The sequence below is a fragment of the Stylophora pistillata genome, chromosome 7, assembly GCF_964205215.1.
Source record: "Stylophora pistillata chromosome 7, jaStyPist1.2, whole genome shotgun sequence".
Taxonomy (NCBI): Eukaryota; Metazoa; Cnidaria; class Anthozoa; order Scleractinia; family Pocilloporidae; genus Stylophora; species Stylophora pistillata.
In genome coordinates this window covers 34,715,256-34,738,216 of record NC_142525.1, presented here as the reverse complement: position 1 = coordinate 34,738,216, position 22,961 = coordinate 34,715,256, and the positions used below count along the sequence as shown (strand labels likewise).

Here is a 22,961-nt window from a genome sequence, read left to right as displayed (position 1 = left end):
CTGCCAAACAGATTACTATTGACACCCACTTGAAAATTGCTCCACTACAAAGCCTTTTTTACCTAAACGCAACTCTTTTTCCTTTGACCTGGAGTTGAACGGTTGAACCCTCGCCCACATCAATCATCTGTAGAGAACAGCAAATATTTAACAATTGTCCCATGAGCGCGCGTTGAATATCAGATGGAAAACAGCCCACGAGGCGCTTCTAATCAAGAACAAATTACAAATGTCCGAAACTGACCTGTGAAGGTGGCGTAAAGGTGTATTCCTTTAACATCGGACGGAAAAAGTACTGTCCTGGGCCCTACAAGACAAAAACCACCAGTAGTAAGAGGCATTTTCAGTTGAATGTTGTTGGGAATTGCCTCCAAGATTGAACCAACACACTCACATAAATCCCAATTTCTTCTCGTTTATTATCAATAACCGAATGCTAACAACGAAATCAACAACAACTCCCCTCGCTCTCACTGTAGAAAAAAGTCTCCTCCCCGCTCACGTGTTCTGCTTCATCTTTTATCACTGTCAATCATTTGTTTTGGGTGTGTCATTTGACAGTTTCTCAAGTCACATTGTTCATGATCAAACATAGCGAAAATCACGCTAAGGGTAACAAACGACTAAAGATCACAATATTACGCACGATTTCCGACAGAATGTCGAAAGGAGTCCGAAACGTTTTTGGCTTTGCTTTCCCTCAGCCACCGGTAGTTTAAGGTGGCTCCCAAGGCAACTCAGCTAAGAACATGCGTTTATTTTCTTCCAAGTACATGATCGTATACTTGCTAGCATGCGGTCTTTAAATTCTAGAGAGCCTCCTTATAGGAAAATTTGCACCACTAATGACACTAACCAAGTTGGTGAAAGCCATAGAGCCATTATCCAGAGTGAGATTGTTGCTACGAAACTGTCCTGCACTGAGTGACAGAAGAACTGCCGATAATGGCTGGCCGTCTTCATCTGTCACCTGGAACAGAACAAATCAATGACCGTAAGAAAATAATAAATTCTCGCCGTGTAAGACAAAGTTTGAAGGTGCATTTTAAAGTAACTTTTAATGCATAGAAAAGGAAACTTTTGATTACCTAAAGGAATCACACAAAATCAGTTAATTCATAAACTCACTAGACCTGATTATTCAGGTTACTTCCTTCTGTCTCTAGTTTATGTGTATTTAGAAATTAGTTTTAAGAATTTGGTCTTAAAATCAAGAAAACACCCCTAACCCTGTACACCCGAACATCAGTATGCATATTCTCCATACTGTTCTCTATACATTTCCTAAGGTGCTGACCAGGAGAATTTGGTCAACAATCAAGAGCTCCTTCCGTTGGTGATCATTTCCTATGTTCTCTTAACCTTAATGTGTGATTCAGGGGTGATAATGTAAGGAGAAATTAGATGCTGGTCACTCTTAGCATTCAAAGGGTTAAGCTGACGCTGTTATCGATTCCCATCGGAAGCTTCCCGGACAACGTAACGAAATTGTGGAGAGATGTTAGTGGTCAATCGTATCTAGGAATTTAAAGGGTTGTGGTCTCACAGAATAGCTGATAGGAAAACCTTAAGAGGCGTTAGTAAGTTTGCACACCCAGTGACTCTTACCGTAATGTCGATCTGTCCCAGCTTTAGCGCTTGAAAATCTCCTTTCTTACCAGCCGCAGGACTGAGTACAAAACCCGCTTTGCTTGCAGCCTGCCAATACAAACATGCATACGCAAATAATGACACACAAATCCTTGATCTAATCGTTAACTCTCTTTCTAGATCCTCAAACTCTCTCTTAAATCAGCTGAGAGAATTTGGTGTAATATCAAAATGAGCCTCTCCTGCTGATAGGTATGACTTCTCTCACGAACCGTTTACAGCATAATAGGAAGTCATAATAATTCTAAAAAAAAAAAAAAAACTCTAGGAGTGATACAATTTGGTTCAAAAAGAGAGGGAAGAAATCAAATCAAACACCTTTTTAATTACAGCAACAGTACAGTAAAATACGGCCGCTAAAGAGACATAGCAAAACTTCTTCCACAGCACTCACCAGCGAATATTCAATGTCACCATGCAAGGGACCCACCCTGTTTTACAAAAACAGAAACAGTTTCAGTGAACGTTACTGTACAAATACAAAGATAAGGATTGAAAAATAATGATGACGCAAAGAATTTCTGAAGAAAGATGTGATTTTTGAGAATAAGTGGGATCTGTCTGTTATCTATTCTTAAATGCCCAGTTTCACCCTTCATGCATTGCGAATATTCCATTGCCGAAAATTATCAGAAATCAGATGGTCATTTCAAAACAATAACAAACGGCCGCAAAGCCGAATGGGTGACTGGGCCTTTCATCTCAGTGGTAAATATGTAAACCGTGGCAAATCCTTGATGCAGTACCATCTCCTCTGCCTGTTTGTCCAGACACCCACCTCTGTGTAAGCCTTTGTGTACTTGCTGTTTATCATACATTGAACATTAAGAAATCGTCACACTGCTAATGAAGAGACCTGTATTTTCCATTTGTGTCTGTTTCCACTTCAATTTCAGTGATCGGCTCCTTTCCTCCTGATGAAATAACAATCTGCACGCCACTCAGGGGAGGGGTGATTTGTCCCTCAATGAATACACCCATCCTTCCCTCAAATTCAGCCCATGCTGCCGGACAGTCATCTAACAAAGGAAAAAAAAATCACATTTCTGATTAACACGAGCGAAAGAAGAAATGCTATCATTTCTTCATTTTCGTACGCCCTCGTCGACCTTGTGCTGCTAATCAAACAAGGATGTAGTTGACAATCACCCTTTACAACCCAACATCAGTATTCATATTCCCCATACTTTTCTCCACACGCTTCCTGAGATGTTGACAATCACCCTTTACAACCCAACATCAGTATTCATATTCCCCATACTTTTCTTCACACGCCTCCTCAGGTGCTGACAGTCACAAATTGTTTAAGAATCAAGAGCTTCTCTAGTTTGTGATCGTTTCCTTTATTCATGTGACCTTAATGTTTGATTCATCCACGATGCTACGAGAGGAAATCAGTTGCTTGTCGCTCAAAGACGCTTGCAACCCCGTTCCCAGGGTCTCTCATCTTCCCGCCCCCAGGGGCCTCTCTCTTCTCTCGCTCCGGGGGGATGGGAAGATGAGAGACCCTGGAAACGAGGTTGAGACGCTTTGAGGATTATACCAGAAAAAATTGAAAAAGCCCTTTGATCCCTTACCAGAGATGGTGACAACTTTGTTTGCAGGGTAAAACAACAGTTCTGAAGACACTGGAGTAATTTCCAATTCCTCGCCGCGCCTGTTAAAAATGAGAAATCCTTTTTTAATCTCATATGCATCTTGTCGGTAAGCGAGATTATATGATAAAAGCATTATAAATGTCACAATACATTGTACCTATTAATCGAAAGTGGATGTGGTTTCAAGTATAGCCTTTCGCCACTCGATGAAAAAGAAAACAAAAACCATCGCACCAGCATTCATTTACCTTCCCCAAGTTGAAAAGTTGTATGAAAGCTGTTGTTTTCCCTCCTCTGGTTTGCTGCTGTTTGCATTACTCTCATCTTTCTTTTCATTTGATTCCGGTTTCAGTGGTCCGAGGATGGCAACCTCTTTGGACTTCAGGGACCTAATTATAAAAAAAATCAAATTCACCATATTCTGTTTTTTAGGTGTACCTTCGTCTTGAACTAGCAATATATTATCACGCAAACAGGGAATGGAGAAACTTCAACTTAACACTGTTATACGACTGTAACTAAAGAATACACAGTACGCTAGTAAGCCGAAGAATGTCCAATAATTCGCAAGATTATCACAGTCAGGAACTCAGTAACAGCCCAACTGTATACAAATCAAAGAACCTCGAACTTCATTTTCTGTCTTGAATTCGACAGTGCTGTCACAAAAGATCTCTGATATGACAAGACTCTCCTGACTAACCCGAAAGGCTACCAGTCTATTCTCACAAAGAACGAAGAAGAAAACGACTGTAAAAGTTAAGCTTGCCATAAAAATCACAAAAACCATATCAAACCTGATCTTTATTGTAATGTCACTTGTGGGTTCTTGAGTCTTGACTGTGCCAGAGAGTAAATGTTTGATGGCTGTTAATGTCAACACGGACGGCGCGGAACTGGAAACAAACATATGTCCTTCGAATTGAGCCAGTTAACAGAACACTGTTCTTAGAGAACAGTTCTTTGTTTACTGTGCTTTGTGATGGAATTTAGAAAATTGTACCACCCCTCTATTAATCGGACGTAAAACTAAAATAACTCAGGGCTTCGTCCCTTGAGTTTTCCCTCAGCTCTTAAAACGGATTATGTTTTTTTTTCCTCTTCACTTCTCTTCCCATACGATGAAAGAACTTACGTATTATACTTGAACACTTCTTGCTCAAATTGATGACATGAGCGTGGCATCAGGTTGTAAACTCCTGCAAATTACAATAAACAAACAGACTGAAATAAGTTTCACGAATTAAGGTGGTAAAAGTCTAAAAAAACTGCGGTGCTGCGCCAGTGGATGATATTACTAGATAATTCGGTTTTATCAACTGAGTTGATAATGTCACGAGTTTCTAGAGCTGACTTTTCGAGTATAAACCCTTCGTCAGAGCGTAGAAAGCGTTAAGTTAGGACCTGCAACAGGCTGTATAGAAACCAGAAGGAATGCTAATCTTCAATTATCGAGATCTAGTAGTCTATCTCTTCCTATTGATGACTATGAATTTCTTTGTTGGCTGGTCCTGAGAATTTACATCGAAGTGTTACATGAACTTCCCAACAATTCTGACCTTCTCCAGTTATGACACAAGCGCTGATCCTCTTTTTCAGCAACTTAACTGGAGACGGTTAGATACTCAGCGACAAATACAAGTGGCCACCATGGTCTATAAATCTACACATGGTCTTGCGCCCGACTATCTTGGTTCTTTTCTCACTAAATATGATCCTTCTTATAATCTAAGGAACTCTGAAAACAAACTAGCTGTTCCATTGCCCCGCACCAATTTCCTGAAAAATAGCTTTATCTATAACAGTGCGGTTATCTGGAATAGCTTGTCCCCCGAATTGCGGCAAGCAAAATCACTTGAATCTTTTCGATATGGTTGTCGCGATTTCTTCGTCTGAATTCGAAAAAACGCACACGGCATTTATGTAAAGCAGAATTTCTTTATTTTTTCTATTTCACTTTTAAATTTTAGATCATGTTTATATAGATTAAAGTAGAATGTAATCGTAATAATAGATTGTAATAATATTATTATTTTACCTGATAGGTCTACCGTGTCTAAATAAAAATAAAGTTCAAGTTCAAGTTACGAAACACACACCCATGCAAATGTACCAGAGTCTAACATGTTTCATCTAATTCTCACTAAGTGCCTGGTTGTGACTCAAAGCCGGACTGTGCCTTGGCCTTTTTTTTTTTCTTTTTAATTTAGACGTGGAGCCGTTTAACAGTTTACATTATTCCCCTACTGAAACATTTTTGCGAGTTGAGGGGTCTCAAAAGTTCCAGATGAAAAATGAAACGCTAGGTTAAAGCAACAAAAGGAAGAAAAGTACTCCAGACAAAAAATTTTGAGTGTAAATCAATCTTGACAAGAAATATTAGTGCCTTATAAAATGGACAGGCATTCCACAACGTTTGTATATGGGGTAGTAATTCTGTTACCTGGTTCCTTCAGACAGAAAGTCTTGGTTCCCTTTGGTAAGTCGAAGGAATCTTCCATTTCTTTGTGAGATTCCAGCGAGAAAAACTATCAAGAAAGAGTAAATTTTTATTGAAGTCATTATATGTCTACAATGAACTGAACAGCGCAAGTTCTGTGAGTGGTCGCTAATTACAACCTATGGAGCACAAACGTACTTCTATCATTAAATATTGCGTTTTGTCTGTTTTTTTTTCCAAAACAACACTGATAAAATTTTAAAAATGGCTGCAAGATTAATTTTCATTCAAAACTGAACGAGAGAACACCTGGAAAAATTTGCGGCCGAGCCATTTCCGAGAAAAGTACGAATATATGGGCAGAAAAGCGTTTGTAGCGGACTAATCACAGGATGATCAAGCAATAAGTCATAACCCCATTATTGAAGTTATCCCATCACAGTTTGTTGTTTGCGATCCAAAACCAATCGGTTCCACTCTGTCTGATGTCTTCTAAGTTAAACACTTCCATATTCTCTCCCCTTTTGATGACACCGGTGGTAAATAATTGTACAGACAAATACATAAAAAAAAAAGTTGTATAAAGTAATGCAGCACTTACCAATGTTATGTCATGAGATAGGATACATTTTAAAATAAATCCAGACTGGACAAACTGAAGGTCAGTGACATCTGCTTTAGACACTTGGAACTCAAACGAAGAACTCTCCCAGCACCAAGATTCTTCTAACACTGACACTGCAATTCATGAAAATTATCAACCTCATCAAGTTGAAATGTTGTGATTGTGAAAGCCTTCTAAAGTTGACACCTACCGTATGCACTTGAATGAACATCGCAGATGGATATTGTCACCGAAGAGCGGGACATGGGAACTCAAAACAAGTTTCTTTGCCACATAATATTTACAAAGGATTTACTAAAAATTGATATCGTTGACTGAAGAAATGTGATGTCGAAATAAACACCGTCCTCCCCTTAAAAACAACGCATCGAAAATGCTAAAAAGCTAATGAGCGCCATAAGTAGCGTTTTAACGAGGCTAGATACGATAACCAGTTTTCCTAGCACGAAATTACTGAGAGTATCGCTTCAAATCCTATACAATGTACTAGTTAACCGTAAGAAACTAGTGCCCCCACCCACCCCCTCCCCGAGCGACTTTTGGGCATCATAAAGAATCACCTTTAAACAGAAAGAAACATGAAAATATCAGTTTGTAAAAAGCCGACAGAAAAAAAAATTAAACCAATAAGCAATGGTTAAGGTGGTTTGACATGGCCGGGAGAACTCAAGCTACATTTTTCAAGACGTTCAAACCATAGGTAGTTCTTTTGAGACTAGCAGTACCTTTATACTTTCCAGGAAAGACATCTTTAAACATGAAAGAAGTTTCAGCCACCTGCAATGAAAAGTACACGTAATGATTACTTACTTTTGAGGAAAACAGTTGGACATGAAAAGTTAAGGGACTCATACCCCATTCACACCAAAGCTTAAACATGTTTTAAAGCTGGTTTTTTTAAATACATTCGAAAAGTATTTTCTTCATACAAGTTGCTTAAACCGATGTTTGTCTACTTAAATTTAGCACAGTGAAAATAAAAGTCAGTGACTACTTCAAACCTATAAGAAACTCAGTTTTTAATTTTTTTTTTTTTTAATTTTAATTCAGTTAAACCCACTTTAACTAAACATGTTTTCCGCGTGAATGGGGTATAAATTTGCCCAAAATAATCAACACAGTGATGTGAAAGAATATATATCTTTACCTGGACTTGTGCTTTTGGAAGGCTTGGATTTGACACAGACTGAAGTGTAACAGAGACTCCGCTACAAGAGCCACCTGAGTAGCCATGCAATAAAAATATAAACTACTTTAACGGGCTAGAAACGCCTGTAACTTATCTTGTACGTAGTGCATTTGAATATGAAATTTGGAACATTCAACCTGGAAAAGAGTTACCTCTGTCTGTGTGGGTAGCCCTTGGACAAAGTACACGAAAGTTTCTAAGGGTGTCGGAAATCTTTTCCCAAACAAACTTGCACTCTTTTTAACGGGACGACTACTAACGACAAGAGGTTACATGAAACCTCATGTATCCAGAAAGCTTTTTGCACTAAATCTCTCTTTTTGCACTAAATCCATTGAGCTAACCGCCTCCCGGTTAGCTCAGTGGATAGAGCGCTGGACTGTAGTGCGGGAGGTCGAGGGTTCGAGCCCCGGCGGGACCAACACTCAAGGTCTTAAAATAATTGAGAAGAATTTGCTACCTTTCTATAACATCAAGAAATGGTTAGATATTCTAGTCTTCTCGGATAGGGACGAATAAATGGAGGTCCCGTCTCCTGCAGGGTTGGGGCAGGAGACGTTAATTTCCCACACACGAGATTACTGTGTGATGGATGTCCTCCCCTGGGGTGGGATGGGTGGGTTAGGACAGCAGGTCCACATCAGCTATTACAGCTGCCAATTAATCAACCTGCTTAAACAGATAATTGAACTTCAACTTCAACTCTCTCCAGATACTGATGACAATCCACTACTGATCTACATGTTATCAACAACTTACCAATACACTTGACAATCCCAGTAACAGTTGCCCTGAACTGTGAGAATGTTATGCCAATAACTGGACTACTCTTTACCGTCACGACTTGTTCTGTGGGAGTTAATGCCAAGCCAGCGGTGACTTCTTGCATGGCTATTATTGGCTGAGAAATAAAGGAATACAATACTCAGCCAGTCAGTATGAATATCAGAACAAATTTGATGTCGAAAAGCATTGATTACATTGGAACAGTTCCACAATTTAGTAAACGGGGTTTGAATAAATTTCCTCCACTTCTGATTTTCCGATTTTGTACACCAGTGCTCGATTTTGAAAACCGTAGTGTCCGATTTCTGATTTCCGATTTTGAACAGTAGTGTCCAATTTCCGATTTTGAACAGTAGTGTCCAATTTCCGATTTTGGACAGTAATGTCCAATTTCCGATTTTGGACAGTAGTGTCCAATTTCCGATTTTGGACAGTAGTGTCCAATTTCCGATTTTGGACAGTAGTGTCCGATTTCCGATTTTGGACAGTAGTGTCCAATTTCCGATTCTGGACACTAATGTCCGATTTCCGATTTTGGACTCTGGTGTCCGATCTCCAATTTTTGACTCTGGTGTTCGATCTCCAATTTTGGACACTACATCACTGATAGCAGAATGATAAATCCTTTTTGTGCTTATTTCATTTTACCTGAATGGTATGAGTCCCTGATGGTACTTTAAAGCAAAAGTTGCCATTTTCATCAACCGAGGTAGACATTGACCTTGTAGCAATCGATGCTCCTTCTGTTTGTAGAATCATTTTACGTCCTTTCAACTTTATCAGGTAAAAAAGTAAATACAGAATTAATAATTGATTATCACAAGTAGCACGTCTTTAAAGGAACTCTCTCCCTCCCACATGAAATTCCATCACAGGTTCAACTTAAAAGATTCCTTTCGTCACTTCATTTTCTTTCTTATACAGGAAAACAAGAGCTTAGACATTATTTCCCTATAGGGGAATCCTTTCTTACAATATTTATCTCGTTAGCATAAGCAATTCAGTTTCTGATGGAGCTAAAAATAAATCAGTTCTGAATATCGAAAGGTCAAAGTACGATTAACGCGGCCAATGAATACGAGCCTGATGCATTGAATACTTTTTGTGCAACACGGGTTTAAAAACTCAAAATTTTACATAGAATGTGTGAGCTCATTAGCGCTTTTGCCACCCAGAAATTTTGCAGTTTTTGATGGACTATTTCTCCTTGAATATTACACCCAAAGAGCTAAAAATTTCACCATGTACTGAGGTTTACTAGCTCTTTAGCTGCCTGAAGTCAATTTGTATCTAACATGCTTCCTTCTTTACGCAAAGCCGTATGCAAATGAGCAAAAATGTAAACAATGACGTCAGCATGAATCTGCCTATACCGGTGGCTTCCTACATTGCATGTCAGTTTCTCAAAGTATGATTGCTCTGGGATTTTAGCAGATTTTAATCCTGACTTTTTTTTAAAAAAAAAAACTTTATTGACCATTACACATATTACATACAGCAAATTAGATGACCTAAAAAAAATGGGATATATGTACAAAGTGATTTAAAGTGACAAGGAAGAAAGGTCAAAAGGGTTGGTGTGAACGGGACACGAGGACCCATGCAAGGCACTGCCCATGACTGCCACAGTGTAAATATTTTCAGGTTGCTCCAATTGCAATTTATAATTGCAGCATTCATACAATCATTTCAAGTTTTGTGTACAATTGTCCCATAGTATTAAAAACGTTTTACAAGTACTTGCCATGTAAAATGCAGAAGACTTGTCTTTAAATAATAAGCTGAATTACGCATGCATTTTGATTGGTTCTTATTTATGATAAATTAGAGGACAGACATCACCACTGACAATGTTTTGCCTCTTTACCAATTAAAACAAATAGATTCTGCGTTGCCCTGGGCCTGTACAGTAAATGATCAAAGACGACGTCAGACTGTGGCAAGAACATTAGTGACATACAAACCACTTTTCTGTTCTTGCCACATTTTTATGTCATTTGTGACTATTACTGAACAGACAAACAGCATCATAAAAACTGTTTGTTAAATAGAGCACATTGTATGTTATACATGTACAAAATAAGGTCTATCATAAAAGTGCTTCCATCTTTCTTATCATATCTACACTAAGTCAAACAAACTTGTATTCAAGAGTAAGTTAAACATTTTATTGAAGTAAGATGAGCAGGTCAACAGAAAAATTGCTACAAGCACCTGAGTGACTCCAGGTGGAAACTTGTCAAACTTAAGAGCCCCACACAAATGGTATCTACAACCAAGAAAGAAATTGTCTTTAGGTGAATATAAATATATAAATAATTTTACAGGATATTAAGATAAACACACTGTATAGGCAGCAATATCAGTGAGAATTATTCAGGATAACTGCAAAAATCTAAACTGTAAAAGGTTCATCTTAAAATTGTTCCACACCTGCGTGGTATGCCTTTGACAGTTTACTATAAAATAAACAAATTAATAAATCCATTTACAACTAAATATGGTGACCCCTAACATTCTTTAATTGTTGCATGACAATTAAGTTCTAGAATATTATTCTCAAGTTATTGCATGACATTTAGCTCTTAGAGGGGGATTTCACAATTCCTCCTCATGGCAAACACTTGCCTTTGAGCACAGAGTTTTTATTCCAGCGTTGTTGTTGTTGTTGGTGTTCATCTATTTTGTACACTAAATAACCTTGAACAGTGTTTGAATTTGCCTCAACTTACGCTTGTGGAGTTATGACTGGTAACCTAGGAGTGTTTGGAGTCACTTGAACTTTGAGGGAGTTAAAAAAGAAGTGCTCTTTGCTTGCCTGCAAATGTTAAAACTTTATTAACAAAGACATTCTGCTTTGACTCTACATTGACATAATAGAGTACATGGTTTCAACCATGGAGTAAAATTTGGTCATAAAGAGAAACTACCTGGCTTGGGGTAATTCTGAAAAACTGTTGTTCAAAGACCAAAGTTTTGACAGTTTGAATAGAGGCCATTATCTGATTCAAGGGCTGTTGTCAATGGCAATGACTGGTACATGTATCTCCAGTTCTAAATCAATCTGAGCGGTAGACTTCTTCTGGCATTATCAATACACAGACAAACTTCCTTTGAAAAAGGATGAACTACCTGATTGATCACACCTCTTGCATTATAACAAACAGTAAGGCATGTACAAAGTGATTAACAACATTATGGTACTCAGCTCCACAAAATTTTGGTAAACATTTATTATCATCTCACCTGAAGAGTGTAAGTTCCAGCTGTGACATTGTTTAAAACATAAACACCTTCTGTCGTTGTCTTTGCAGTAATTCCCTCACCAGCTGCTATGCTAACATCTGCAATACCTTGTCCCTACAAAATTGTCATTCATACACATACAAGTCATGAACATTGCCTGTGTATAGCTTTGAGCACATGTACACCTGTAAACTGCTTGAGAAAAATCTTCCTTTTTCCCTTCTAAGGAGGGATACTGTCTTACCTCTGCTGTGTGAACTTGACCAGTAACAGAAAATCCATGCACTTGGAATGGAGTCTGTACACAGGTAAAATAAAAAAAGGTGTTAATTAGAGGTTTAGACTACAAAATTAATATAATGGCTTGGTTAATCCATTACCTGTGAATCACCTGTACCTACACCACCCTTGAATTCAATGCATCAAAATTGTCTTCAGTAAAAAACAGCTGTCCCAATAAAGTATTGCAGTAAACACAACTGAATGATTCTTGAAAACAGAGACTACAATTTCTCAAAAATTCAACCTTATGTTGTCTGTAATCATGAAGAGAAGTGTCTACTTAGTGATACAGAGTTCATATCAGAAAATGTTACGATTTATCAGAAAATGTTATGATTTATCAGAAACAGCTGTTCATAAACATAACATTTGTTCATGTCCTCACCTTTAACACAACACTTTTGTAATTGACAGAGAAAGTAAGCTTTGAGGGAACCACATCAAATGTTATGAGTTCTCCTTGGTAATAAGGAACCTATAAAAACAGGTATAACAACAGAAAGAATTCATGTACATGTGAATCAACCATTAATAATACAATGCAGATTGTCCCACTGCAGAAATCTTAAGGTTTTAATTCTTCATGGGGACTCTGAGAATTTTTTGTTGTCCCATGCTTGTGAAAACAAACAAAAAAAAAATTTCTCTTCGAATCATTTTGTCATTACCAGTGTGTATTCTCCACTTGGAATGCTAGGGAAGACAAACAGCCCATCAACACCAGACTTGACCCGGCACAGAGGTGCATCAACCTCCATTTTCTTTTTAATGATCTCTATTACATCAGGAGGGATCTCTTCACAACCTGGAAAACTCTGAAAAAAAAAGTGAAAATTTTTTTTTTTAATTGATAGAAAATCATCAGTTTGGAGACACATGCAGCACAGACACTTTGCTGACAATTAACACTTATAAAATCAAAGGTACTTTTTGCAAAGTCTGGTATCTCATACACAGCTGTACATTTCCACCAAACAAGTAGCATATTTGGCGCTGCTTGAATCACAACTTGCATTTTTAAGTGAGTCTTTTGTATAACTAAAGCGCTGGTTGCTTGGAATTCACATTTCATAAACTAACAAAAGAATTGATTGTAACATGTGCATATATGGGTTTCAAAACAAGCTGGCAACCACCAGAGTTCAGCCAGCCACCTGATAACATGTCGCTGTTTACTCCTGGTCGAAATTATTACTTTTGGGCCTTAGGAACTTTTCACAGTCACCTACTTTTTCAGAGTCTGATGCCTGCTTCAAAGAATTTTAAAACTCTCGACATAACATGAAAACTTAAAAAAAATAAGCTATAAACAAACTACAAGCAAGGCTTGAGGTTATTATCTTGTAAACAAGTCCTGCCCCATATCAGATCCACTTTTTTAATACCTTTTGGTTTACAGATTTCGAGAACAGAAGAAAGCCAACATCTTGAATAGGTTCACCATCACTCAAAACATGACCCTTGAAAAAAAAAAAAAAAAAAACAATTATTGATACTTTTAATTCACATACATACATGCAGGTCCAATAACTCTAGTATGGTGTAATCAGGTACAGCATGTGACCTACACAGTACTTTACCACAATAGCAGTAATATTGCAATCTGATCAGCCAATTTGCCATGTTTGATAAGAGTAAAGACAGCACTGCTTGCATCATCGCATCATGCAATGGTCATGAACTCAAAGAATCAATTTATTTGAAATTGATATTGTGGCTAAATTGCCACTAAGAATACAGACTACGCTAAACCACTGTCAACTTTCTAAACTCACATGAATTATTTGCACTCACTTTTACATCATATCCTGAAACTACTATCTTGTCAACAACATCAACATTGCTGGACTCCACTGTAACCTCTGCTTCAGCCTGGTGAATTTAAAAAAAAAAAAAAAAAATCATGAAAGAGTTAGTTGAGTAAAACATTTACATTATTTATGTATGTCAATTTCTATTTCAAATGTGCCAACCCAGCTCCAGAGATTGCTTGCCCTCCTACAAACAAAATCAGCTAAGTTTGCATACTGAAAGTTTTAACGCTTTCATTCCCAAGATCTGTTTTTTATTTCTTCATATTGCCTGCCACACACCACTTATAGTTTTGGTTCTTAGAATTTAGTGTTGAATCACATGACAATCCCCTAATTGATATTTATCTATATTCTTATTACTTGTCTACTTGATATTGTATTGATATTGTGAGGAGAAAGTATTTTTTGGTCACTGCTAGGAGTGAAAGTTTTGACTGGTATACGTATGTAAAGAATGTCACTTTATCTCTGGATACAGCTCTCCAAACTCAACTCAACTGAAGCATGATTTACTAGTGCAGTATTGTTTAAACAGAAATGTCCCAATAAAAGTGAGATGCAGTAACAAGTAAGCTGCTTTTTAGCCAAAGGTTGTATTTTCAGAATCCAGGTGGAAAAATGAGCAAATTTTTTTCATGGTTGTGACAATTTAATACTTGTAAAGTCAAACGCCACCTTGTCCTTCCTTTTCTTTCCCTGCAAACCAGCAATTTACCACTTTTACTTGTTGTACATTGTCTACTTACATTTTCAAAAGTCCATGAGGAGTGGGTTGCTTTTACTTGGTATTTGCCAGGCATGACACGAGAAAAACTGAAACTTTTGATCAGTGTTAAATACATCAGAGTTGTAACCCCAACAAATCTTTTATTGCTCAAACAAAGAGGTATTACAATGAAATAATAATAAAATTATTTAAAATTAACAGGCAATTTTCAAAGAAAGGTGATATTATCTATTCTATTTCTCAAGAAAATTAAAAAGCTTTTGATAATCATTGCCAAGTCAGTTTTGGATAATAATAATGAATAAAGGCTGATAGTTTCCAAAGAAACTGTTTGGGGCTGCGTCGGTGGGAGTAACGAAATAATTTGGAAATATCAACAAAGTTGAAGGGGTAAATTGGCCACTTTAACGATTACAAAAGCTGACGTTTCAAGCGTTAGCCCTTCGTCAGAGCAAATAGAGGAATTGTGGGTTGTGTGTGCTTTTAAAGGCAGAGAATGGAGCTAAGTTATTGGTGGGAACATGGCAACAAGAAAAACAAGAATAAATTAGTGGAATGAAAAGCGTTTGTTGATCCCTGTGGGATTTAGACTGCCAGTTTGAAAGATGAGCTTTTGTTCAAGATTTTTACGGCTTTCTGTGCTACCTAAGTGTAAGGAAAGACCACAGATTGCCATATGTTGCTTAGCATGATTAGGTAAATCAAAATGTCTAGCGACTGGTTTTGATGTGTCCTTGTCATTCCTTTCCACGTCTCGAAGGTGTTCTCAGAATCGGTCACCTAGTCTTCTGACTGTTTTGCCGATGTATATCTTTTTGCAATAAGTGCAAGTTATGCAATAGATTACATTGGCAGAGGTGCACGTGAAGTGATTGGTGATCTTAATGGATCGTTTAGGTCCCGCTATTTTATCAGTGTTGTGAATGAAAGGACACGTTTTGCATCGTGCACAAGCGCATTTAGAAGTGCCTGGTTGGTCATTAGTCTGAAAAGAACTTCTGACCAAATATAATAATAATAATAATAATAATAATAATAGTTTTTTGTAAAGTCTTCAAAATTCATATTGTTGCAAATAATTTTTACTTACAATCCTCCTTCAGCAGTAACTGTCTTCCTTTGCTTATCACCTTTAAAAATATAAATTATCTAATTTTATTGTGATTTCTCTCAGAAACCTCTATGATCACTTTTAAACTTCACAAAGTCCACTCTTCATATTTTTTCGCAGCAACAATTTTTAAGTCATTTTTGTGTATAGTTTCCTTTTTTTCATTCTTACTAGTTATATTGTATATATTCATACATTTTATTAGTTTCTTTACTTATCTTGTAATTATATTATATTATATTAGTTTCTATTTTCATATTGTATTATACTAGTTCTTATATTGTAATTATTTCTGAGTGAGGGCCACAAGTTTATTAGCTATGCTATTATGTGTTACCCTCGTAAAATAAAGTCTTTATTATTATTATTATTATTATTATTATTAAAATCCATCAACACAGAAGTACAAAATTTTTCAAGTGTACCAGTACATGTAAACTACTGACAGAGTGACTTTTCACATAGAAGTAAAACAAACCTGCTGATTCCTGAAGAGAAATTTCCACCCCAGATGGTCCAAGTTCTCTACCATTACTAACAACCTATTTACCAAAGCTTCAATTAACAATGTGTCATGTGCATAACAATTAACAGTTTGCCTTACTTTCAGGAATCTAAAAGGTGGCCATCAAATACTTAATGAAGGCTTGTAATTACTTCCCAGCTGATGCCAATCAAGTTGTCCTTTTTTAACCTATTTTTGCTTGGACACAACCCATTTTTGGCCAGACAAGTAGCCATTTTGTCAAATTTCGATAAACTCTCCCTTTCTTATAAAAAAAAGTATGTTCACCAGCCTCAAGCTCAATGCAGTAAGAGTGGTACAGCCATATTTAAACTTGAACTTAGCTTCAAATTAAATGCTATTTTAACATGCTTAAAAACAGGTGGCCCTTCAAGAACTACCAACAGATTACACAATCAATTGATAAGAATGTAAGACAAACCTTTCCAGAGAGTGTGAAACCAGTAAAAATAAAGTTTATGTCTTCTCCTTTGCTACATTTATCTGTGGTGCCATCTATATTTAATTCCACACTGTTTGGATCTGCAAGGAAAAGAAGAATTACTAAGTACCTCCTGGCTACTAATTTAAACACTCTTAGTTTAACTGATCAAACAGTGAAGAGAGAAATCAGGATGTAACTTCAACTTTCTCACCAAAACTCCAACCAACAGGAGGCTCAATTTTCAACACAAATGTTCCCTGAAATGTGTGATATAAAATGCATCAGTTGTAAACATAAATTACTACAATCACTGTCAGAAATACCGAAAAAAAAAAATGGTGATTTCATAGTTGAATTTTAGTGACTCATTTTGTTTGATCAAATAGGCGCAATTAATTTTATACACATATCAGAATCTTTCCATAGTATCCAGATGGAGGCAAGTCAACCTGCTTGACTTCTCTTGGCCAGTGGGATTCAGAGCTCAAGCATGAAATAGAGGCAGGTGATCAGCCAATTGAAGATGATGCCCAAACTCTAGAATCCTACAGCATCCAGAAAAAAGCAACAGAGGGACATGTACCACGGAACACAATAATTACCTTGTCATACAATGGAATAAGAAAGTAGCCATTGTTCGGTGCACATTCTGTTTGAGACTTGATGATCCCCTGCTTGGTTAAAAGCTTCATCTAACAACAATTGAAAAAAAAAAAAACAGGTGATTAAAATGCAACTTCTCTTTAGAATGTCCTTACATTGTGTGCAAATAGGTAGCAAGAATACTCAAACTTGTCAGCACAAGGTATTATCTTGACCTTATACCAAATCCTTGTAAGTGATTTATGTGATTTATGTGGCTCTGAGGGATTTCACAATTTGAGAGTGCAGCATAAAGCTTGTGACTAAGCTTTAAATGGGTGCAAAAGATTGTGCCTAATCATTATTACTACTTTCAAGATGTATTTTATTTTAATAGAGAATTTAACATCATTGCCAACTGGACTGACATGAGAGTTGCTACAGTATACATATAGCTTCTAATTGTCTCAATTGCCTTTTTCTTGATCTTTCCTCTTCCCTCTCATTGACTATACATGACAAATACATTAAAACACCTTTTGGGGTAGCCCTTTTTCTTGCCCCCCTTTTGAAATGGGGCCCCCTTGAAACTGAGGTGGGACCCTCCCTGGTTGATTGATTTCATATTTGTATTTACTTTTCTATCTGCTTATGTAAAGGATGTGCTCTCTTCTTAGCTGTGTTTTTCAATTTCAATGGTTACCCTCATAGGAGATCTTTCAGTTTTTCTCTATCAAGGCCAAGGCTTTTTAAGTTTCCCTGTTTTTTTTTTTTTTTTCAATTTTTTTTTTAAGTTTTAAATCCAATTACCATTTTTATCATCACTACTATTATCATTAGCACTACCACTATTATATATATCTTATCAGATGTTTTTGTGTGTAGTATCACTGAGTATTTTCAATGAGTTGTGCAGTATTTTGACGAGCCAGTAGGGCAAGTGAAAATACAAACAAAAAGTCAAAATACGAAACACTGCTACAAACCAAAATGTCTAATAAGTTATTTACCATCCATCTGTTTTTTTCTTCTGGGAAAAGCAAAGCAGATAGATAAGTGTAGCATGTACAGCTGACACTTGTTGATGTACCAAACGGTGATAATGTAGAAAAAATATGGGCTAGTTCATCTCACTGATATGTGGACTGCTACTGACAGTAAGACAGAAAGTTACAATGGGTAACTTAAAAATTTAATTTAGAGCCCACACATGTACCTATACAAATGATAAAACCATATCACATGAAAACCACGCCACAACACCTTTCGTAACAATTCTTTTTGGGCGAGTCGTTCTTCCGTCTCCGATTAAGATCCTCATTTGATCTCTAAAGATATTATCTACGAGAGGTATTTCAAATAATACTTATTAAGTGTTTCGTGACTAAAGAACAACACCATGTTTCAATAACGGTCCAGTATGTAAATTAAATTAAAATCTGTCTTTACGGACAGGAATAAATTAAGAGAATTATAGGAGCTTAAGAGCAGTTCAAAATAGAGGGGTTCCTTTTCTAGCTTAAAAAAATTGAGGGTCAAATTCGAAATACCAAAAACAATTCTAAAAAATCCAAAACACGCACGAGTATTCCACTGATGAATCTCAAATTAAAGTGAACGTTTCAATCGATCGACTGCCGGCATGCCTGTTCGCACCTGTATCAGGGAGTAGTTTATATCCACGTCCGATTGAACAAATCCTCCGCAACCAACTACATCTTGAGCTTGCGTTGATGACGAGTAGGTAAATACAACGATAAGTGCCGAGAAAAGAATCAGGTGAGGACACGAGAATACTTTGCTTCTTAACGCCGATGTTGGTGAAGCCGCCATGCTTGAAATAAGGATGCGGTATGATTAGCCTGGTTATATGGCTTTGAATGTCTCTTACACGACATAATAACTTACGTTCGTTCCCAGTCGGTCCGAGCGAAATTAAGGAATTAATATTTTTTTAGACCAACAGTTGTCTGCCCTTTTAATTAATGTGCGGTTTTCAGTTAGTTAAAAGTGCTTTTAAGGTCAGTTGATTGCATTACCCAGCCAGTATCTGAGAGGTGCAGATTCGAATCAAGTCGAAGCCCGTGTTACTTATACGATCGCACCCCAGTGACCCCACCTGCAAAGATTTTTCTTTCCCAGTTTATTTTATGCGAAAGCCAACATATAGTTTATTTCATTAAATTATGAATTTTAGAAGAGTTGAGTTTTTTCACATATGCGAATAGTTAAACTAACGGATGATCTTCGATAGAAAAACTTAAAAATGGAAAACTATGGAACAACCCTCCCCCACACCATTTCCTATCATGGAGTCGCATGAGTAAAATTAACCTTAAGCGTAGCTCCAGTTATTTAGCTATAGCTGCTCTTCAATCATGTCAGTCTGTCAAAAGTTCCCAAGCGAGAAATAGTTTTGTATGCCAACGTAGGGACAGACGTACAACCATTATGCAACAACCAAATTTCATCGGCTTTAGGAGTTATATTTTTCTTGATATGGTGCTCCGCAGTCGCGCCTCACGCTATTGTTCAAACTGATGAATAGACTTTGATAAGTTAGATTAAATTGTGAAACAGTTGCTTTACGGCTGTGCGAATTTGACGATCTCTCCAGCAATACATTAAGGGATTCAGGGTCGAGTTTAAGTGGATTAACGTGACTGTTGGGATGAGTACACGAGGGGAGATGGCATCCAAAGCGCCCAACATGTTCAAGTGAATGTATAACGAGTAGGGCAAATAACATAGAAAAAGAATGATGCATACAAGAAATGTGTTCAAAGCCGATTTCTTGAGACTTAGCACACTATAAATGTTTCCATTACTTTCTTGCTGTGATTGTGGTTGTTGTTGTTGTTGAATCTGCCTTCGATGGCGTTGAACAACGCAGTACACTTTATAATAAACGACAAAGTTTGCCACAAGAAGATGGATAAAGATCGCGGGTTGAAGTAAATGAAAGAAATGTCCCATCCATAGTTTTGAGGTTGCAATAACAGCAGAGAGAAGCCAAATAAAACTCACGACCCACTTGACGCGAAAAGGCGTCACCACTTGAACATATCTCAAATGGAGTTGGAGAGCAAGCAGACGGTCGACTCCAATCGCTGTAATGGTCATCAGTGAAGGTGTGGACAAAAAGATAGCCAAAGCATGAAACGGTTCAGAATCGATAGGAACGAGTAAGTAAACGACAAACATAGGCTGAATAACCAAACCAATAGCCAGGTCTGATACAGCAAGACTTGACAGTAAAATATTCGATGCCGAATGCAAAGAAGGCGTTCTCAAAATGGTTATCAGAATCACAGAGTTCCCGAACAGAGTGGTAACTATGAGAATAACAGTAGTAACACACCCTGTTAAACTACTTTGGCTAGTATTGGTAACGATTTGATCATCATTCGCAGATTGACTCGTGCTCGTGTCCATGGTATAAACAACTGAGAGCTCTCCCAATGAGGAATATGGCGTCTTGCGGTTCTGCTGTTCTCTTCTTATCACCAAACAGTATAATACGGCAATAATATAAATCTATATTTACTTAATATCGATCAAAAAACCCTCTACAGTGTCGCCCCAAACAGCAAAAGTAAACGTTGGATTAATTCAGTTCTTCAGTCAGATAGTTGTCCATCTTTCTTACTGTCTTCAATTTTTGTTTTGTTTTATTCTTTTTTGACAGATATTGTTTGTTGCCAAAGCAACTATTCACTAAACAATCTTGTTCACACTGAGGCAACCTAAAATGAGAGGATTGTTGCTTTATTTGCCATACGCTACCTAGTGTATTGAGTTCTGAAGGAAATGGGATTTCTCTTTTGAATGATAGTCTCATCTCAGAAAAAATTGTTTGAAAAAAAATGTCTTTGTCTTATTTCTAGAGTACAAATTAATATCCGGTATAAAATCAATCTTACTCCTCAACAAATCGTTTATTTACAAGACATTTCAATGCTTTTAATTGATTTTATTCTTAGATTGCCTCCACGCTCATAATTTTAATAGAAATTACAAACATCATTGTCAATTTAAAGCCGGTGAAAACAACAGCAGTGCATGTAGAAAATTGTGTTTTGCGTCGTAATTGTTTTGCCGACGGTTAAAAACAAATGTTGAAATAATAACGAAGAAGCTGCATTATGTAAAAAAGCCCATTTTAAAAAACAGACGATAAAATAATTGACGATGATAAGAACGTGTAAAATTGATTATTAAGATATAGCCCGTTTCGGCCGAAAACCAAATAAAAATGTAAGAATGAAGACCAACGTTATCGCAATAGCCGATACGAACAAAGTCATATGCAAACCAATTTGCCAATGCAAACTTTAAGCGAAAACCACCAAGGCTTAATCAAGCGCAAGAGAGACGAGTGACCAAGTGGAGATAAGTTTAAGTTTGCATCTCTCTGATTGGTTGAGGAGGCAATGCTAGTTACATTGACCAATCATAGAGAATGTCAGCAAAAGCAATTCAGTCCTGAAGAAAACTTGTTTCTCGATTGCAAAGTAAAGCACTCAGGCAGGCCATACATGCATCAAGAGATTCTATTCATTTATTTTAAACAATGCATTTCAATATTTCTGACATGAACCTCTCTAGTGAAGACTTTAATTTAAAAATCAACATCCAAGCTGTAAACGAGCTAAGGCACACCCTGGCCATCGGCGTTATTAATTTAATTCTCAGCACCACTGCCCTGTTCGAAAACGCAGTGATTCTAATCACAATTTGGAAGACATCTTCTTTGCATTCAGCCTCGTATATATTACTGTAAAGTCTCGCCGTATCAGACCTTTCTGTTGGTTTAGTTTTACAGCCCCCTTTCGCGATTTTTTTGTTATTGAGAACGGTAAGTCGTGTACTTCTTCGAAATATGGCTTTCTTTTTACCTCGGTGTCTTTACTCAACATCCCAGCAATTTCAGTGGATCGTTTATTGGCACCGGCTTCAGTTCCATTTGAGGTACCAAGCAGTAGTGACAACTTTCCGCGTAAAATTGGTTCTGTTTTTTTATTTGGGTGTTCTCTGCTGTTACTTCTTTCCCTCTCACAAGAATAAGACAGTATAACTACTACATGTACGTTCCTCCTGCGATTCACGTGTGCCTTCTCGTTCTTAACTTTATTGCGTATTTCAAAATCTATCTCATCGTTCGACGTCATAAAAGGCAGAATCAACTTCAACACCATCTCTACCAACAACAAAATCAGCCAAGCAATGGAAATCTTTTCATTGAAGGACGGTTCAAGAAATCTGCAGTGAACTCATTCCTTGTGTATATTTTTCTTCTGGTTTGTTATCTTCCTTTTTCGGCTCAATTAGGAATTAGATTTCTTAATCTCGATTTACGCCAAGGCTCGCTGACATTTTTTAACTTGACAGCCACATTAGTTTTTTTCAATTCGACCCTTAACCCTGTATTGTATTGTTGGCGAGATCGTCAGATTCGCACAGCTTAGAAACAACAACTGTTCAGCTACTTAAACGGATGTAATTTTGTGACAACTAGAAAATAAACGCCGTTCCTCCACCCAGACATCGGCTCTGGAAAGCTTATAGTAATCTTTCAAAACCGGGGCCCGTTTCTTGAAGGTCCCGGTAACTTAACGGACCCGTAAAGCTGTTATGTTTTCATTCAAGATGGGGATTTCAAAAGTTTTGAAAATGATACAGTAAGACTATCAGCCAAAGAAACAAAAAGGACTGGTTTAGGTGCCAGAACCTGCTTCCCTATTCTTTAAATTTTGATTTCAAAACATGGCTTCGGGCCCATTAAGTTACCGGGAGTTTCGAGAAACGGGCCCCAGATCTTGTCCTCAAGACAATTACTTCTCTTTTCAAGTTTGTTTCAGAATCTTTGTTTTTTTTTCTCTTATGCGCTAAAAACTCTAACAATGACTAGTACACTTAACTCTTTGGAGAGTCCCCATGAACAGTAATACATTTGAAAAA

General features: G+C 37.2%; 2 protein-coding genes across 2 annotated transcripts in view; both read right to left on the bottom strand.

Annotated features, from left to right (window-relative positions):
• LOC111328723 (BOS complex subunit NOMO3-like) overlaps positions 1-18,866 on the bottom strand; it is a 24,213-nt gene extending 5,347 nt beyond the window's left edge. The window contains exons 1-31 of the mRNA XM_088727535.1: positions 18,657-18,866; positions 17,021-17,110; positions 16,630-16,675; positions 16,416-16,516; positions 15,947-16,010; positions 15,448-15,487; positions 14,377-14,449; positions 13,611-13,688; positions 13,202-13,276; positions 12,485-12,631; positions 12,202-12,291; positions 11,779-11,832; positions 11,535-11,648; positions 11,021-11,106; positions 10,503-10,557; positions 8,937-9,062; positions 8,262-8,403; positions 7,461-7,534; positions 7,039-7,090; positions 6,290-6,426; positions 5,692-5,776; positions 4,384-4,447; positions 4,046-4,144; positions 3,497-3,637; positions 3,228-3,307; positions 2,507-2,669; positions 2,045-2,081; positions 1,609-1,698; positions 857-970; positions 245-307; positions 63-127 (exon numbers count right to left, since the gene is read on the bottom strand). Of these exons, the coding sequence (XP_088583661.1) occupies positions 63-127; positions 245-307; positions 857-970; positions 1,609-1,698; positions 2,045-2,081; positions 2,507-2,669; positions 3,228-3,307; positions 3,497-3,637; positions 4,046-4,144; positions 4,384-4,447; positions 5,692-5,776; positions 6,290-6,426; positions 7,039-7,090; positions 7,461-7,534; positions 8,262-8,403; positions 8,937-9,062; positions 10,503-10,557; positions 11,021-11,106; positions 11,535-11,648; positions 11,779-11,832; positions 12,202-12,291; positions 12,485-12,631; positions 13,202-13,276; positions 13,611-13,688; positions 14,377-14,449; positions 15,448-15,487; positions 15,947-16,010; positions 16,416-16,516; positions 16,630-16,675; positions 17,021-17,110; positions 18,657-18,833 (2,822 nt within the window). The 5' untranslated portion in view covers positions 18,834-18,866. The remainder of the gene's footprint in view (positions 1-62; positions 128-244; positions 308-856; positions 971-1,608; positions 1,699-2,044; positions 2,082-2,506; positions 2,670-3,227; positions 3,308-3,496; positions 3,638-4,045; positions 4,145-4,383; positions 4,448-5,691; positions 5,777-6,289; positions 6,427-7,038; positions 7,091-7,460; positions 7,535-8,261; positions 8,404-8,936; positions 9,063-10,502; positions 10,558-11,020; positions 11,107-11,534; positions 11,649-11,778; positions 11,833-12,201; positions 12,292-12,484; positions 12,632-13,201; positions 13,277-13,610; positions 13,689-14,376; positions 14,450-15,447; positions 15,488-15,946; positions 16,011-16,415; positions 16,517-16,629; positions 16,676-17,020; positions 17,111-18,656) is intronic.
• A 562-nt stretch (positions 18,867-19,428) lies between these two features.
• On the bottom strand, positions 19,429-20,519 carry LOC148727598 (histamine H2 receptor-like). Its single transcript, XM_088727536.1, has one exon. It carries the CDS (start codon positions 20,433-20,435, stop codon positions 19,560-19,562), a length of 876 nt encoding a protein of 291 aa, XP_088583662.1. The 5' UTR covers positions 20,436-20,519; the 3' UTR covers positions 19,429-19,559.
• Positions 20,520-22,961: the final 2,442 nt, after the last annotated feature.